The sequence below is a fragment of the Neomonachus schauinslandi genome, chromosome X, assembly GCF_002201575.2.
Source record: "Neomonachus schauinslandi chromosome X, ASM220157v2, whole genome shotgun sequence".
Classification (NCBI taxonomy): domain Eukaryota; kingdom Metazoa; phylum Chordata; class Mammalia; order Carnivora; family Phocidae; genus Neomonachus; species Neomonachus schauinslandi.
In genome coordinates, this window is record NC_058419.1 from 46,867,474 (window position 1) to 46,884,646 (window position 17,173).

Sequence of the window (17,173 nt, forward strand, 5' to 3'; positions counted from 1 at the left end):
AGTATCTATCTTACAGAAGAGATTATTGCCTGGCACATAGGGAAGCAATAAATATATATTAGATGTTATTATACCCAACTTTGTATTAGACAGGACTAGATGTTTCCTTTCTCTAGTCTCTCATACCTTAACTATGCCTGGCTCTTTTTTTGGCTTTGGATTTTGAGACTTAGTGGTTTGGTAGTGGCTTCTGGCTTTCGAGTCCAGCCTGACCTTCTAGTATTATTCTGCTGAGCCAGCAGGAAGTCAGTGAGGTTGGGAAGAACCTATTGAGGTATGTGAGGAGAGGGTAAGCAATCTTCAGTTGACCTCTCACTTCCTGTCCTGTCCTCACTCTAATGCGATGAGAGTTTTGTGGTTCCCAGTAAGCAAGTACTTCATACAGGACAGTATTAAAACTTGCTGCCCATTAGTATAAACTGGCCTGAACTTTTCAGCAAGCACCCATTCACCCACATGTTCTCAATGAAATGCCATGCTCAGGGGAGGAGTCACTCCCAGAAATGGAGAAACAAAAAGATAGCAGATTCTGGCCAGAGTCCTTAAGGGACATGAGAAGTCCAAGAATGGCAAAAGTTCATTTTCCAATTCATTGCTACTTGGTTTCAGATTTTGTCCAGAGACTGGCAAGGAAGCAGGACAGAAAAAAAAAAAAAATTGAGAACAAGCGAGGGAGGCAAGGAAAGTGGAAAGGTGTGGGAAGGAAGCTAGAAAGAAAAGAAAATCTGCCAGGGTTGAAGGCAAGAGATAAAAGCAGAAAGAGGGAACAAAAGGACAAGAAAAGGGAGATTAAAGAGAGATCCAGGAAAATGAACAGCCAGGTAAACTAATCACCACCCCCTCTCACGTATGCATTCTCAGTGCAATTCCTTGGCTCTGGAGCTGGGGCTGTCCTTTTCAGACCCACTGCTCTACATCTGTCACTGCTTCCCTGCCCTTCTCCTCCCCCGATCTGAGGCTGAAAACCTGACTCGCAGAGTCAGCCACCCTCTGCTGCAGGCCGGGAAGGTAGTGGGGACCTGTATCTGCAGCCAGGTCATGGCTCAAACGGCAAGCAGCATATGATCCAGCTTCATAAAAGAACGCCCCCTCCCCCACCAGCCATGCTGCTCATGTCCTGGGTCTCATTACCCGCCATGGTTGTGAAATGAGGTAATAGAGTGTGGAGGGTTAAGCAGCAGATCTTACCTGTTTTATACTTTTTTGGTGCTCTCTTTCTTTCTCCTTTTTCTCCTTCCTCTCTGCTCCTCTCATCAGTCGGAAAAACTTCTATTTTAACATTCCTAGAACGAGTGGCTCTTGGTCTGTCAGGGCCTCCAAGATTCTGTTAACACTGCCCAGATGTGAGGACATCCGCATCTGCCAAAAGTTTCCTTAAAGCTATATTATCCCCAAAGCTATAAGCTATTCCTCCCTCAGAGAAGGGCTTTAGAGAGGTAGGGGAGAAAGAACACAAGGATTAGAGGCACACAGTCCGTCTGCCACGGAACAGGGGGAAAGTGTGAATGGTGCTGGCCCAGATCCCATGAGTATAGTAATGACTAACAGAGGCTGCCTGCAGGGCCTCCAGAGATGTGGTGTACTGAAGAACCCTTCTTCTTATGACTCAGCATGACATCAGGATTGAATGAAAAGGAATTTCGAAAAATCCAAGGAGAGGGGCAGATTGTAGCCGACTTTGACATTCCCTAGAGATTTCCCCAGTAATTCCTTCGTACTTCCCAACTCGGAGTTGCCTTGCCATCCATATACACAGGGTCAAACACACTTTGAAACTCTCTCACTGATGATCTAACGTCCATGGACTTCAGTTTCTGATAAGATTATGTTGTTTACAAAAATTACCATGCACTTTTTGCCTGAAGGATCAAGACCGATTTCCTGTAATAAGAGTGGAGGGAAAGCATGCTTAGAGAGGCTTTAGTGGGAGGCTGTTTAAGCAAACCTCGATGATCTGTGTATGGCAAAGTTATAGCTGTGGCTAAGCTGTTTCCCAGTGACCTCTGACGGAGGGATATGCTTCGCTAAGCAAGCTTTCTTTTTAGTATCTGCTAATGAGAGTATACGGACCAGCTTCGTACACTCTCCCGGCTCTCAGAGTGGACATTTTTGTCCTTGAAAAATCAGTGATTGTGGAAGAATTTTGTTTAGATGCTGTAGAAAGGGTTTCTTCCCTGTGTGTGCAAGCAAACTGGCAACACCTTCTCAGTTACAAAGGGAAGAATTGTGCTTCTGTTAATATAAAGTTCAGTAGCAAGCCTGTTTCATGTCCAATCCACCAATCAGAAATATGTATTGAGGGCGCCTGGGTGGCTCAGTTGGTTGAGCGACTGCCTTCGGCTCAGGTCATGATCCTGGAGTCCCGAAATCGAGTCCCGCATCGGGCTCCCTGCTCGGCAGGGAGTCTGCTTCTCCCTCTGACCCTCCCCCTGTCATGCTCTCTCTCTCTCATTCTCTCTCTCTCAAATAAATAAATAAAATCTTTTAAAAAAAAGAAATATGTATTGAGTGTCTAACAGTGTGATAGTGGTATAAAAGACTGAAGACATGATCTTGGCCTCATTTATTCAATAAATTTATCATGCTTCTACTGTGTTAAGGAGGGTGGACAAAGACAAAAGTCCCTGACATCGTAACACATAATTGATTCAACAATATTTATTGAGTGTCCATTATGTGCTACACACTCTTTTAGGTACTTAAGAAACATCAGTGAGCAAAAAAGACAAAAATCGTTGCCCCCGTGGAATGGAGGAGGCAGACATTCAACAGAAATGTTCTTTTTTTAAAAAGATTTTATTTATTTGACAGAGAGAGAGTGAGCACACAAGCAGGGGGAGCAGAGGGAGAGAGAGAAGCAGGCTCCCTGGGATCATGACCTGAGCCGAAAGCAGCCGCCTAACCAACTGAGGCACCCAGGCGCCCCTCAACAAAAATGTTCTTGATTACAACTGTGTGCGTTTAGGGAATTAGCCTTCACTGGGCATCTACTATAAGCTTAGAAGGCGGAACAGAGGTGAATATGGACTGTGTGATCCTTCATCTAATGAAGCTTACTCTCCAGCTCCCAGAGGGTTTATGTTTAGGAAGGGAGATAAGAGGGACACAAACAATTAGAAAACAGTACAAGACCACATAAAATTCTAAAAGCTATGGTATAAACTGTGAGGACCCTGTGAATGTTCTGTGGGAAGAGGTAGGCCATGGTCCGTTCTCAGGCAAGGGAAATGACATAAACAAGAGCTCATTGTTAGGTCAGAGGGGGATGGGCTAACTGGTTAGAGGGATCAAGAGAGTGATAGGGAACAAAACTGGATAAATCGAGTACGACCAGATTGTGAGGCCTTTGAAATCAGATATAGAAGTTTACTCTAAACTCACGTGTTAAGAAACAGTAAATCTATTCAGTGTGTGTGTGTGTGTGAGAGAGAGAGAGAGAAAGAGAGAGAGAGATGGAGAGAGAGGTGAGAGAGAGCACAGAGGAATATATTCTTCTAGGGTTGTTTTCTTAAAAAACAAACAAAACAAAAAACCCTTTACCGGCCCCCCTCTTGGCAAAGAGTATAGTCCGAGCTCTCAGCAGGGCATACTATGTCCCTCACAAGCAGGCCCCATCTATGTCCTCAGCCTAGTTTTAAACATTCACCTCATGACTCATTCTAGACATACTGAACTTCTTGCTCTTCCTTTCATACTTTGGTGGCTTTGCACAGATATATTTACTCTACCCTGTATTCCTTTCCATCCTTTCCTGGACTGTTGAAACTGTATCCATCTTTGCTGCTGAGAAGTTCCCCTCAGCCCACCCCAGGCAGATCTGGTTTGCCTGCCTTTGCTATCACATCACTTTGCACATGTCTCAATTATAGGTTTATCACACTTAATGTCATTGTACACCCGTGACAATTTCTGTCCCCTACTCTACTAGTTTGTTCATCTCAGACTCATCTCTGTCCCTGCCTAGACTGTGAGAGCCTAGGGGGCAACAAACTTGCCTTAGTCTTCATCATTTCCCCAGCACCCAACACAGAGCCCAGCACATGCTAGGCCGAAGATGAGGCATAAGGCCTCCTGTCCCACTCAGAGCTGGAAGGAGCAGGACAGAGGGGTGGCAGAGAGGAGTTAAAGAAGAAAGGGAAGGGGGAGAATATGGAAATCATAGGGAGAACAAAGTAAGGGGATAAATAAAAGAGACAGCGTCACTGTGAGGCACAGAGATGGGCAAAAGGAAGAGCTTACACAAAACAAGGGGGACTAATTTAAAAAAAAACACAGCATTTCTTCAGCCCCTAGTATCTGTGGATAACACTATATTAGACACTGTGGGGTATAAAGTTAAATAAACCACCTCTCTGTATGATTTAGTTGGGACGATAAGACAAAGACACACACACAGACTGACAAACTTTTTCAATGTCAAGACGTTGAGTGTGAAGTTCTTTAGCAGTCAATAAGGTATTGTTTTAAGAAATATTAGATATGGAAACTGACTTGCCTAGATAAGATCTCAACAAAGCTTGACAAAACTAAACTAGAAACAACTTTTCTAGAATACCAACTAAGGCAAATTGATATGAAATTGTGAATTTTAATATCGTTTAAGAGTTTCTCATTTCTATGTGTCCCAAATTGTGTATTATGAACTTTTTTGAAGAAGGAAAGATCAGGGCTGGAAAGGGAGGAAAGGATTCATGGAGAATCTGAAAGGAGTAGATGGAAAAAAAGTGAATGAAAACTAGACACAGAAGAGAATTTCAGAAAAGGAATAATGAGAATACACAAGAGACAACAGGAATAAAGATATTCCTATTTGGGAAACTAAGTTTTAAAACTGTATATACGAATTATCTATTTAAGTGGTGATGTTCAAATTATCTGTTTAAATGATGTTTATCTGATGGCTGTAATGTGAAATATGAGACTTTAAGAAAATAAGCAGGACATGCTTTTAAATTTTATGATGGGCACTTAGCCAAAGGTAATTGAAGGGATTCTAGAAAACGTTTTAGAAAATGAAAATGGGAAGGACATTATGTGAATAAGAGATAAGATGTATTCTGAGTGAAATAGTTGAAGTTTTTTCGCTGGTTCCTAAGACAGGGAGTAGTAATGTTCCAAGACATTATCCAGCAGCTCAACTTAATTGTTTTGTTTATGACAGTGTGACACTGGGATGGCTTAGACATTCAGTTTATTTAATTTAATTAATCAAACCTCAAGTCACTACTGAGTGGTTAGTCTCAGAGACCAGCCATGACCAAGGAGGTCAACAGGGATTGGCTGAGCACTAAACGAGCTCATCAATTGAGCATTGTGTCCTAGGGCATTGGGGAGAGTATAAAAGGGGGCGCAGGAGCCTGCCAGACTGGCTCTTCAGTAGTTTCTGAACATGTAGATAGCAGGAGTAAGACAGGTAAGTAGAGAAGAAAGCAGGTACCCTTCTAATTAACTAAGGGTCTGAGTTAGTGTGAGTGGTCAGACTATGAGGTCTGATACTAGAAAAAGAGGTGTGTGTGGGCAGGGGTGGGGGTTATGGATAAAGGGGGCAGAGGAATGCTCTCAATTGAGTTGGGGTTGGGATGTGCCTTAAGTAGGGAGTAGGGATTCTGTGTGAGGTTGGAGACCGGGATGGGAGCAGGGGACAGATCTTGTTTATTGGGAGGTAGTCATACTGGTTTACTGTGGAACAGAAAATTCACATTGGAAAAGCAGTAGGAAATAAGCTGATACCATATTTGCTGGGGGAGGCATAGTTTAAATGCCAAAGAACAACATTTAAACTTAATCTTGAAGGTTACAGGAGATTAATAGGGAAGGGACACAAATCCCTACTAAATATCGAATGTAAACCAAACAGCAACAATACTTAAGGAAAACATTTTCCTTTTTCCTAAATTTTCAGCATCACACATGTGTCTTTGTGGTCAGAGAGAGGGAGGAAAATAGATTGGACCAGAAAAAGTATTGAACTCTCTGCCTTGCCACTCTGGGATGGGCAGGGTTACTTCTTAGGTGATTGGGCTACTGGAATGAAGGCAAAAGTAAAACTCAACAAAAACCCCAAGTACAAGGCAGAATTGGGGAGATCGAGGTTCTTGTGCTTCAGGGACTTTTAAAAGCCCTTGTTTGTGGCTACATGTCTGAATACAGCGGTCTTTGCTTGGATAATTCCCAGCCAAGACAGCTGTTTATTCAGTGGCAGCCGTGTCTCATCACAGAGTGGGCCCTGTTTCTGGTGAGAGAGACAGAAGTTGGCAAAGCTTCATCCTAGGCAAGTTAGCCTCTTTGAACCTGTTTCCTCATCTGTAACATGAGGGCAGCAGCAGGCTTGACCTCACAATAAGGGCTTTTGTGATGTATGCATGAGGTACCACCAGCCCAGTGCTTAGCAACGGTGGTTGCTACATAGTCAATGCTCAGTACTACAGTTACCATATATGATATATAATATGTAATATATAATATATAATAGAGTGTAATATCAATAACACAATTAAGTATTACAATATTAATACTTTAAAGGATAAATGTATCTTATGACCTAGAGAATTACTATTTAGATGGGATTAGATACCCCTTTGGTCTGGGTTTGGACCCAGACCCAGGCCTAAATTTGAAGTAAAGTGAACTCTTCTGGGTTTAGTGGCATGGGAGGGTGGGAGGTGGTGGTGCAAGGTGTTGTGGCCATAGGAATATTAAATTCCATGTCAGCCTTTGGTTTAATTTGGCACTGCCTGTTACTCAAACAAAGCAGCGTTGTGGTGGCAGAGGAAGGGAGAGGCGGAAAATCAACACATTCTTGGAAATAAGATGTGGCTTTTGCTTTGACTATTTTGTTTTCTCTTCAGCTACAAAAATATTTCTTCGCTCTTGGGCTCACAACGAAAATCCCTTCCAGACCATGGTAGAAACCTAAGCTTCAGAGGAAGGTTCCATTTAAGATGACGAGGAGTTAGCAAGACTTCCCTTGATACTTATTTTAATATGAGAACCCCTCAGATAGAGTTATTCAGCCTAGGGAGAAAGCTTTGCATTTACTTGGAGCCTCCCTCAACCTCATTCCTTGTACTTATGGCATGTGTGTTACTTTCAAAATTGACATCGGCTGTATTTCCTGATAACGTTCCTTCAGTGTTTGTAGGTGTATAGTTGTATCATTTACCCATTCTCGCCATGTGTTTATATGTTAGGCTTTTAAAGTTTTAGGGTAAAATTTTAGTATAAAGACTGTTGGTGAAATATTCATTCTCCAGTAGTTGCTCTCTTGGACCTCAGACATCTGGCATGTTGCTAGAGGAGCTGGTCCCAGGTCAATATTCGAGGTACAGGGAAGCTCTGTGTGACCGAGTCAATGGAACTTTCTTGTTTTCTGGTTCTGTGGTATATGCTTAAAGCAAGGTTTCAAGCAAAAAAAGTTTGGGTATCACCTCTCCTTTCACTACACAATACAAGAGCAATACAGGAAACACCCACTGTGATGTTGAGCTTGTGTCAATTATGATGCGGTGGACTGCACAGGGAATGGATACTGTCTTCTCCCAATCTTCAAGAAACAGTACACACTCACTGGACACTCAGTCTCTGCCCTCGAAGAGCTTACACTTTAGTTGAGAAACCAGACCTTAATACATACTCTGTGCTGTAATATTGACCAACCTGTTCATGATACAGAACATGGAAACATGGAGCTACCTACATACATGATTTAATAGGAAAAAAATACACTTCCATACTTCAAATGCCATCCATAGTTCACTAGGAATGTCCAGTGACAAACTTTTCTTAAGAGTTAACTTGTTTTTGGTTGACATTTCAATGCTCTGTGTCTCACCACATGGATAAAGGAGCATACAGATCTATAGTACTGTTGGTGTTAGGTATCAACTCAGATTTCCTAGAAGTAACTATTTTTTTTCTCATAGGGATATATTTTTATGGAGGGAGCAAGAAGGTCCAGAGAAAGTTTCACAAAGTGCATATTTTCCACTAAACAGAAAATTGAGTCTTGACACCCAATAGTGATCTTTCTTTTCTCCTTGATTACACCTGTCCTGAATTTCTAGAAAGATGAATGCTAGGGATCGAACAAATGTCCCTGAGTAAAATGGGAGACCAGGAAGCCTATAGCACTTCATTAGTTCATTTGTATTTAATTCATTTTGTAAATGTGTTTTGAACCTGACTTGATAAAAAAGACCACCCTTTTCTGAGGTTCCTATGAAAAGTAAATGACCTATTCAAATTGAGGGCAATTTGAATGGCTCATTTGGTCACTCTTGAAGCCTAAAAGGTGCCAGAAAGCAGGAAAGAGTAAGTATCTATAATGTCTAGGCTCATTTCTTTTCTCCCCTGTAACAATAGGCATAGAATTAATCCGTTTTTGTATCTACTAGCTCAAATAACTGCACTTATCCTTGTGGGCTGGGCAAAGCACATGCACATGCGTCCTTTATGAAACAGAGACATCCCATTTCACAGATGTATCAGAGAACTTTACCCTTTAAGGCTCTGCTGATTTGCATAATCCAAATTTTCTAGGCCTTTCAGCTATCCGGAGACTTGTCTTTACATTTAACACTTCCTAAAGCTAAGCCCCAAACAAAAAGCGCCTCAGCTTTTATCACCAGGGTTTAGGAGATCGTGAAGAGGGCTGTTTTTTTTTTTTTTTTTTTATTATATTTTACCCCTAAGATTGACTCAGGGCTGCCTCAGGACATATGGGACAGAAAACTTTTTCGTGATTCATTCCCATTCCGTAAGCAGTTTAACTCTTTAGGAACACATAGTCTTAAGTTCTAGGAAGATCTAAGCAGTTGGGAGAATTTTAGGGGAATGGACAGACACTCTACAACCCAATACCGTATGTAGCTTGTGTTTAACAGGCGAGGGGACCGAAACCCACAGTGATCTCTAGTTTTCCCTTTGCTCTTAGCTGTGTGACTTTAGGTTTCAGCCTCCTAGAAAAAGAAATCAGCCTAATTCCCCCACTCAGGTAGATTTCACTTTTCCTCAGTTTATGTCTAAAACCCTACGACTGTACGTGTCGCTTTGCAATCCGCTTTGTTTCTCTTTGGAACTATGTTTCTTGGGGGTATTGAGCCATGTAATGAAATATTCTTCGGTCACTTTTAACCTCTTTTCATTCCTTTCTTTCCCTCTAGGGCACCAGGGGCCGGCGAGGCCGAATCTCAAAGCGCTGCTGGCGCTACTGGTGATAGAACAATATGATCAAGTTATAAGGGCGGCGGAGAGATGGGGGGGGCGGGAAGGATTCAGAGAAAAAATGAAGCAAGCTCCACTTGAAGATCTAAGGGATTTCCGGCACTAGAAAAGTTGCATACAGTTTTCGGTAACCTGCAGCAGGGGGCGCTCGGAAATTGTCGTCACTTTCCGGGTAGTCTCCCAAGACTTTACCCTCTAGAAAACTGTACAGTGTTTCCGGCTTTTCTCAGTTGTAGACGCTCGTAAGTTTCCGGCAGTTTCCGGGGAGACTCGGGGACTCTGCGTCTGTCTCGCTCGGCTCCGAGTGCCCGGTGCGGCGGGGCAGGGTCTGGGGCTAGTCATGGCGTCCCCGTCTCGGAGACTACAGACGAAACCAGTCATTACTTGCTTCAAGAGCGTCCTCTTGATCTACACTTTCATCTTCTGGGTGAGAGATGGAGGAGCCCGGGGACGGGAGGGGGTCCTGGGTTTGGGTGGGGGGTGTGACCCTGAGCAGAGGGCGCTCAGGCCTGGGGGTGTGGGGAGGGAGGCGCGGGTGGGGTTCGGGCGGCTGGAGCTGTTGGGACCCCGACGCGGGTGAAGAGTCGCTGGGGCTCGAGCCCGGGCATCCTGCCGGCGCCGGGGTCAGGGTCCCGGAGGATGGCAGCCAATAGGCTGTGCTGGGACACAGACGGGCTTCGGGTTCGAATGTGATGCGGGGGACGAGGAGGGGAGTGAACACCCCAGAGCTCGCAGAGGGTGTCCCCGGACCGTTGAGAGAGGCGAGGCTTGCCCCGCCCCTCTGAGGGCTCACCCGCATAATAGTCTCTTTCTTTTCACCGCTTCGTAAGAGGGGAGCATTTCGCAGGTAAGTATGGTCATGGCTGCACTCCCGCCCACCTCTCCTCGGCCTTGCTTTTGTGTACTATCCCTTTGTACGCGGTGCTCGTCTCTGAACTGGGGTGGGGAGAAGGGGTAAGTTTCTGGAACTCACAGAGACACTTTCTTCCTTTCTCCAGAAGGTTTTCTTTCTATGGCCGGAGTGAGGCGGTTAAATAAGTTGTTGTTCCTCGGACAGATATGCCGTGGACTTCGGTTTATACCCAAAACAAAACAAAACCCAACAAAAAGAAACAGATGAAATCTAAGAATTTTGTTAGGATGCCTTCGCTAGCTGCCCGCTGGTTTTGCCCTGGCTGCCTGGGCTACCTAGTGATCCAGGGTGGATTTATCAAGGCCTGTCCTTATGTGCAGGTCCCCGTCCTACCCCTTGTCTCCCATATCCCAGCCACAGATCTGTGGCCACGGACTGCTAACTCAATTCTCCCAGCTCTTGTTTCTTAAACAATAGGTGTGTGGTTTGAAGGTGCTGTAGTCTACAGTGTATAACTCTCTCTTCTCTGACTTCCCACATAGATCACTGGTGTTATCCTTCTTGCGGTTGGTATTTGGGGCAAGGTGAGCCTGGAGAATTATTTTTCCCTTTTGAATGAGAAGGCCACCAATGTCCCCTTCGTGCTCATTGGTACCGGTACCGTCATTATTCTGTTGGGCACCTTTGGCTGTTTTGCTACCTGCCGAGCTTCTGCATGGATGTTAAAACTGGTGAGTCCTTGTTTTCCTTAGAATTGATTCTTGACTTCAGAAAAGTCTTATATGTTGTTGGCTTTGTTTCTTGAAACTGGCCACAGCCCTTTCTCATTTCTCCTCTTTCTTCCCAAGTAACATTTCTGCTACCAGTTCCCACTTTTGTTGTGTTTTCCCTGTCCTTTTTAATAAAAACATGCTGAACTGATTGAGCAGACTCGTTTTTTTCTTTGACTCCCCTCGCAGCTGTGATGTATCTTATTTATGCTGACTTGGACTTTCTTTTTATCCCACAGTATGCAATGTTTCTGACTCTCATTTTTTTGGTTGAACTGGTCGCTGCCATCGTAGGATTTGTTTTCAGACATGAGGTAAGCTGAATTTGGGAACCTTGATATGTTATGATTTATCCTCCCAGAGATAAAAATAGTTAATAGTTCAGAAATCACTTTTAAAACTTTCTTTTCAAACTGTAGCTGACAATAATGGCTTTCTTGTAAAAATTCTAGCCCACGTTTAATATAAAAAAAATTTTAGAAAATTGTAGACTGACAGTTAACAGAAGAAAATTACAGGTACCTGTAGTTACATGTATTTCCAGTTCTTTTTCTGTGTACAAGTACCTGTTAAAGTGGAGATAGTACAATTTATAACCTTACTGATAGAGGAAAATATTTAAGGCACGAAATTGGTAACACAACTGTGTTCTCCCTTATGCCACGTGTTTAAAAAAATTGGATATACTTAATGCAAATCATCAAAACTTTAATATTGAAGTAGAAATCGGGGATCCACTGTTAAAACTGGGGTTGGGAAATCCTTCAGTGAGTAGTGAAGGCTCCTCAATGAGAGTGTTTTACAAAGTGGTAGTGCAGTCTCCCAAAGTAAGCTTAAGTAAGCTTAAAAATCCTGTAGGCATCAAATTTGTACTTAATTTAAAATAGAGAAAAATTGGGGGAGGGATACAGCAGTACAGAGCTGCCACTTGAATAAAAGCTCCCATAGCACTTTGAACTTGAGCAGTTATCATCTTTTATTGTAATGTTTTGCTTAGTAATCCCCTCAGCTAAACTGTAGCTCAGAGAAGACAGGATTGGACCATAGAAGTTAATTACCATACATGTTGCTGCTGTCAAAGATAATGAACGTTAGTCAGATGTGGGGGATTTTTTTATTTGGTCTAGAAACCCAAAGAACTTTCTAGAATCTTTATTTACTGGCGTTGTGTTTCTTTGCTGTAGATTAAGAACAGTTTTAAGAATAATTATGAGAAAATTTTAAAGCAGTATAACTCTACGGGAGATTATAGAAGCGATGCAGTAGACAAGATTCAAAATAAGGTAAGTGGTCATAGGGTGGTGGCTATTCAAGAGGGGAACACATCCTTATCTGGCTACTAGACGTTGTCCACTTGTATGATATTCTCATTACAATCTTAGATCAGGAGAGAGTATGTCCCTGGAAAGATATGTCCCTGGAAAAGAAGTGTGAGATGATACTAAGTGACATATCTCCATTTTCTCCTAATCATTCTCCTCACATGTACACCTCTTCACTCCTCACAGACATCACGGAACAAGTACTCTTAGTACCAGCTGTAGCAGGAAAATAAGGCCAGTCCAGAAGGCTTACACTTGGTATTTAGAAAAAGAGTGCTTATCTCTTGAATTATAAGGCCAATTGAGAACGGCCACATTAAGATATTAGGATAGAGATCATCGAGTATAATGTTTGTGTTTTGAGCACAAATTGCAATCTAAGGTAATAGGCTAAGTGTTTGACTACAAAGCTGTGATGTGAACTGTAAATGGTTTTGTTGGATTTTTTTTTTCAGTTGCACTGTTGTGGTGTCACCGACTATAGAGATTGGAAGGATACTAATTATTACTCAGAAAAAGGATTTCCCAAGAGTTGCTGCAAACTTGAAAATTGTTCTCCACAGAGAGATGCAGATAAAGTAAACAATGAAGTAAGGAGATTTTAAATTTTTTTTTTTATTTGAAAATATTAACTGAATTCAGAGTTGACTCAGTTTTTAATTTTTCCTCACAATAGATATAATCTAAAATAGGCGGGGCAGGTATTATTCTCACTGAATAAATGAGGAAACTGAAGCTCAGACAGTTTGTGACTTGAGTTCACACAACTAGCAAATAACACTTTTAAATGCTTAATCCAAAAGGTGGAACTTCTGTTCTTCAAACTCCTGTCAGAGCATTGTGCTTGAAAGGAGATATAGAATATGTTATATGAAAGAGTGAATTTGAATAAAATGATAACCAAAGGCTGAGGTAGCTAAAGCTCATCTTTTGGCAGAGATGGATGCTTGTGCTGTACTTAAAATTGTTTTTCGTCTCCCATTAGGGTTGTTTTATAAAGGTGATGACCATTATAGAGTCAGAAATGGGAGTGGTTGCCGGGATTTCTTTTGGAGTTGCTTGCTTCCAGGTAAGTCCTTGTTAGGAATGTCTCCTCGCTCTTATTCAGTGGTAAGCTAGAAGATTGCCAATCTGAAGGCCTCAGGGCATTTCCAGAGAAGTCACATTTTTACAAGCTCCCGGCTGTTTTTATTTTGTATGTGAAACATATGTAGTCAGTCATTTGTGTTGGGTCTATTTAGCTTTGTTTTATTTGGGAGGGGATGTTCTGCTATTTTCATTCCAATTCTTCGATGTCTTGGATCTTATGTTTTCCCACACTATTTTCACAATTAGACTTCTCCAGATTTTTATTCCCTGTTTTCCTGCTCTTTTTTTTTTTTTTTTTTTTTTACCATGGCCTAGCATGCCTTGAAACTACAGAAAGCAAGGCTTAGAATTAACTCGTAGTAGTACAAACCTGGTGCCCCCGGGTACGGCAGCTCTCCAGCATCCTAGTTCATTAATTAAAACATGAGATAGATGGGAACCTTGTCTTACTGTGCAGTCAAGATTCTAAAACATTGTCCAGATTTTTTCTTTCCTGGGCTGCGGCTGCCTGGTGAGTTCCATATAAGTTCTGACCTACAAAAACTTAGATCATATGACCCACATTCAATATGTGCCTGTCATGTTGGGGACGTGCTATGTTGTGGGTCAAATTCTATTTTCCGAGTTGTGCTGCTTCTCACCGTAGCATGGAAAGTTTGTATTGTGGCTCTAAACAATTTTTCTTAGGTAATGGGGGTTTGTCCTGTATCGAACATCGTGGCGATAAAACTAAAAGAATGGACATACTTCATTTCGACCTATGTAATTGGTTTTGGAAGTCTGATCTTAACATATTTCTCGAGCAGCAGGCCTAGCTATGTCTGAGTCTGCACTGTCTAATAAAATGGCCACTAGCACCTTCGAAAGGTTCTAATTATTAAATAAAATAAAAAATTCGATTCCTCAGTTACTCGAGCCGCATTTGAGGTGCTCAATAAGCTACATGTGGCTAGCGGCTAGGTTACTGGACAGCCCGGGGCTTAAAGAACAAATCCCTTGGTGTAGCACTGCCCTAGAGCTTCCAAGAAGATCTCTGCCATCATAGATGGAGATTTTACGTGATGAGATGCATAGTCTAAGCCATGTCCTTTTTGTTCTGATGGCTGACAGGTTAACTGAGTGATAATTTTGTCAGTGACAGTTGTGAAACTCCAGGTCATAGTAGCAGTCATAGTAGCAGTAAAACTTCCCTTATATTCTTTGAATGTGATCCAGGAGCTGCAGAGTATCAAATGTAACTGCCGAGAGAAACTTAAGGAAATTATTAGTGAATTTGAAGTGTAAGGAAAATAAACCTGTATCCTGAGTACTTTAAGCTCTTTTGTGTGTGCGTGTGTGTGTGTGTGTTTAATTTTTGTTTGTATTTTATTTCTAGCTGATTGGAATCTTTCTAGCCTACTGTCTCTCTCGCGCCATAACAAATAACCAGTATGAGATAGTGTAAACAGCAAACCATGGGCCTATTCCTCTTCAACTTTAAGGTATGTTCATTTTAGTCCTCAGCTCTCTATCAGTGTGTTTACTTCAGCCTGTTCATGTGATGGATGGACTGAGTTTGCCGAGGTCTTGTGGAGTGGTGCATTCAGATCTGGTTGGTACTGTGTTAGCCCTGCAGTTAGATCAGGTCTCTCAATGCAAGGCATGGCCACAAAGGACAGAAGAGCCTTTGGGGGTTTACCTGCACATCAATCTAAAGATCCTAAGTGGTCCCCTTTCTAACAAACTTGGACCTGGACTGAAGAGAAATGGAGAACAGTGACCTTTACTGGTGAGGTTCCCTGGCATGCACACTCCGCTCCCAATACTGGCGTTTTCCCTAGTCTTTATTTACCACACTCCTCTGGTGAACTCTTCTTAGAGCGATAAACACATCTAGCCTAACCTGGAGCCAGATTTGGGGAAAATATGTGTTTCAGTAACTTCAGTATTTGAATGGCAAACCATGAGAACTGTGGCTGGCTGAATTAATCCCCTGGGGTGCCCTTCACAGTTTAATTGGGCCGCTGACGGGGAACACACGAGTAGATGCTCACGTATGCGAGCGCATACATATATGGAAATTTGGGTTACAAGTCGATTAACTTTTTTTTTCTTTACTTTTAGGACATTTACATCCCCCCTGTAAGCTATGAAATTGCCTGGATGGAAGACTAGCTACTACTGCTTACAATAGACCAAAAACTTACATAAGTAGTCTGATTCAATCAAGACGTGTTCAGTTTAAGTCCACCTTTTGTCCCATTGATGTTAGATCATTGAAACCCCTGTATCACTGTGAAACACTGGAAGAGCTAGTAAATTGCAAATGATGCAATACCGTGTTCCTCTTGACTTTTATTTTTCAAAATCGCATTGTGAATCTGCTATTTTGATGTGGTGTTACAAAGTGACCGCTCTGAATTTGCTGACTGATGTAATGTGATAGAAAATTGACCCTTCCGAACTGGCCTCTTCCCAGATGAGTTAAAATTATTGTATAATTTTCATCAAGTTAAGATATTTTCATTACTCTCTGTTTTGCTCTCAAATTTATATTTGAAAGGTTCTAATTATTACTTAATGGTGTCGGAATTACTGTATTTTCCTTAGGAATTGAAAGCAATTCATCTTCATTAGCGTTAGCTGCTATTTCTTTATCAGGTTGATGTGACTTAATTGTCAGTATCATGGTCAACTATAATAGTCTTAGTTTTGGTTTGTGCCTTTGATTAAATATAAATCTTTCACACAATAAATGTTGTTTTCCTCTAAAATCATCATGTTTAACTTGTAGAAAATCTGCCGGGATGGTTGTTTTCCACTGAGAAAGCTAAGCCCCACATTTCTACTTGAAGGTGCAGGTTTAGATAGGAAATGTGAAACTGAGGTCTTGACTTGGTTTCATTTTTTAAAAAGTCTTTGTTTATAAAAACTATTCCCTGTGGAAGGATTTCATTTCATATTATGAAATAGCATATGCTTAGCATTCTCCTGGAACTGGGACTATTTTGATTGTCTAGTTTACATTAAGAAGTTGGATGGGGGGCGCCTGGGTGGCTCAGTTGGTTAAGCGACTGCCTTCGGCTCAGGTCATGATCCTGGAGTCCCTGGATCGAGTCCCGCATCGGGCTCCCTGCTCGGCAGGGAGTCTGCTTCTCCCTCTGACCCTCCTCCCTCTCATGCTCTCTGTATCTCATTCTCTCTGTCTCAAATAAATAAATAAAATCAAAAAAAAAAAAAGAAGTTGGATGGGGAGAGATATAACTTGTACCTTCGGGGTAATAAGGAAATGAATAATTAAAATTTGGGCTGGGATGGGGGAATTTTTTCCTTGGTTTTGGGTTTCTTTACACATCCATTAGTAGAACCTAACTCTTCTCTGCTACACATCCACGCAGTCCTTGAATCTGATGGTAAGGGGGAGTCAATCACAGTTATAAAGTGGGCAAAAACTACTAGTTAAGATTCATAGTGACTTGTGGGTACATGTCTATATATATATGCCTTGAGTTACTGCAGAAAGAGTATTCTACATTAAAACATTTGACAGGTCTGACTCAAGACAGAGTGATAAAACAGTTGGAAAATAGTGGCTTTCCAAATATATAGATCAGATTTTGGCTATTGGAATTAGTGAAGCTAATTTAAAGGATAAAGAAACTAAAGGATAATCCAAGCAGTGTTAAGTAGGTACATTTCACTAGGATGGCCTAGAAGAGCCTGATAAAGTTGTCATTAAGTAGGTTTTTTTTTTTTTTAAGTTAAAAGTTTTTCCTCATTTTTTTTAAGATTTTATTTTTATTTATTTGAGAGAGAGTGAGAGAGAGAGAGCATGAGCAGGGGGAGAGGGAGAAGCAGACTCCCCGCTGAGCAGGGAGCCTGATGCGGGGCTCGAGCCGAAGGCAGATGCTTAACCGACTGAGCCACCCAGGCACCCC

At 42.0% G+C, this 17,173-nt stretch overlaps 1 protein-coding gene across 1 annotated transcript; it reads left to right on the forward strand.

Moving 5' to 3' along the window:
* The first annotated feature begins 9,267 nt into the window (after window positions 1–9,267).
* TSPAN6 (tetraspanin 6) lies at window positions 9,268–15,998 on the forward strand. Its single transcript, XM_021694991.1, has 8 exons — window positions 9,268–9,649; window positions 10,618–10,806; window positions 11,085–11,159; window positions 12,030–12,128; window positions 12,623–12,757; window positions 13,153–13,236; window positions 14,632–14,737; window positions 15,360–15,998. The coding sequence occupies exons 1-7, from the start codon at window positions 9,563–9,565 to the stop codon at window positions 14,698–14,700; spliced, it is 738 nt and encodes a 245-aa protein (XP_021550666.1). The 5' UTR covers window positions 9,268–9,562; the 3' UTR covers window positions 14,701–14,737; window positions 15,360–15,998.
* The last annotated feature ends 1,175 nt before the right edge of the window (window positions 15,999–17,173 follow it).

Bases quoted from the DNA above. Each gene is read 5' to 3' on its own strand.
- TSPAN6 (XM_021694991.1), top strand. From the start codon at position 9,563: ATGGCGTCCCCGTCTCGGAGACTACAGACGAAACCAGTCATTACTTGC. The intron at 9,650-10,617 runs GTGAGAGATGGA...CTTCCCACATAG, and splicing joins TCTACACTTTCATCTTCTGG to ATCACTGGTGTTATCCTTCT. The intron at 12,129-12,622 runs GTAAGTGGTCAT...TTTTTTTTTCAG, and splicing joins TAGACAAGATTCAAAATAAG to TTGCACTGTTGTGGTGTCAC.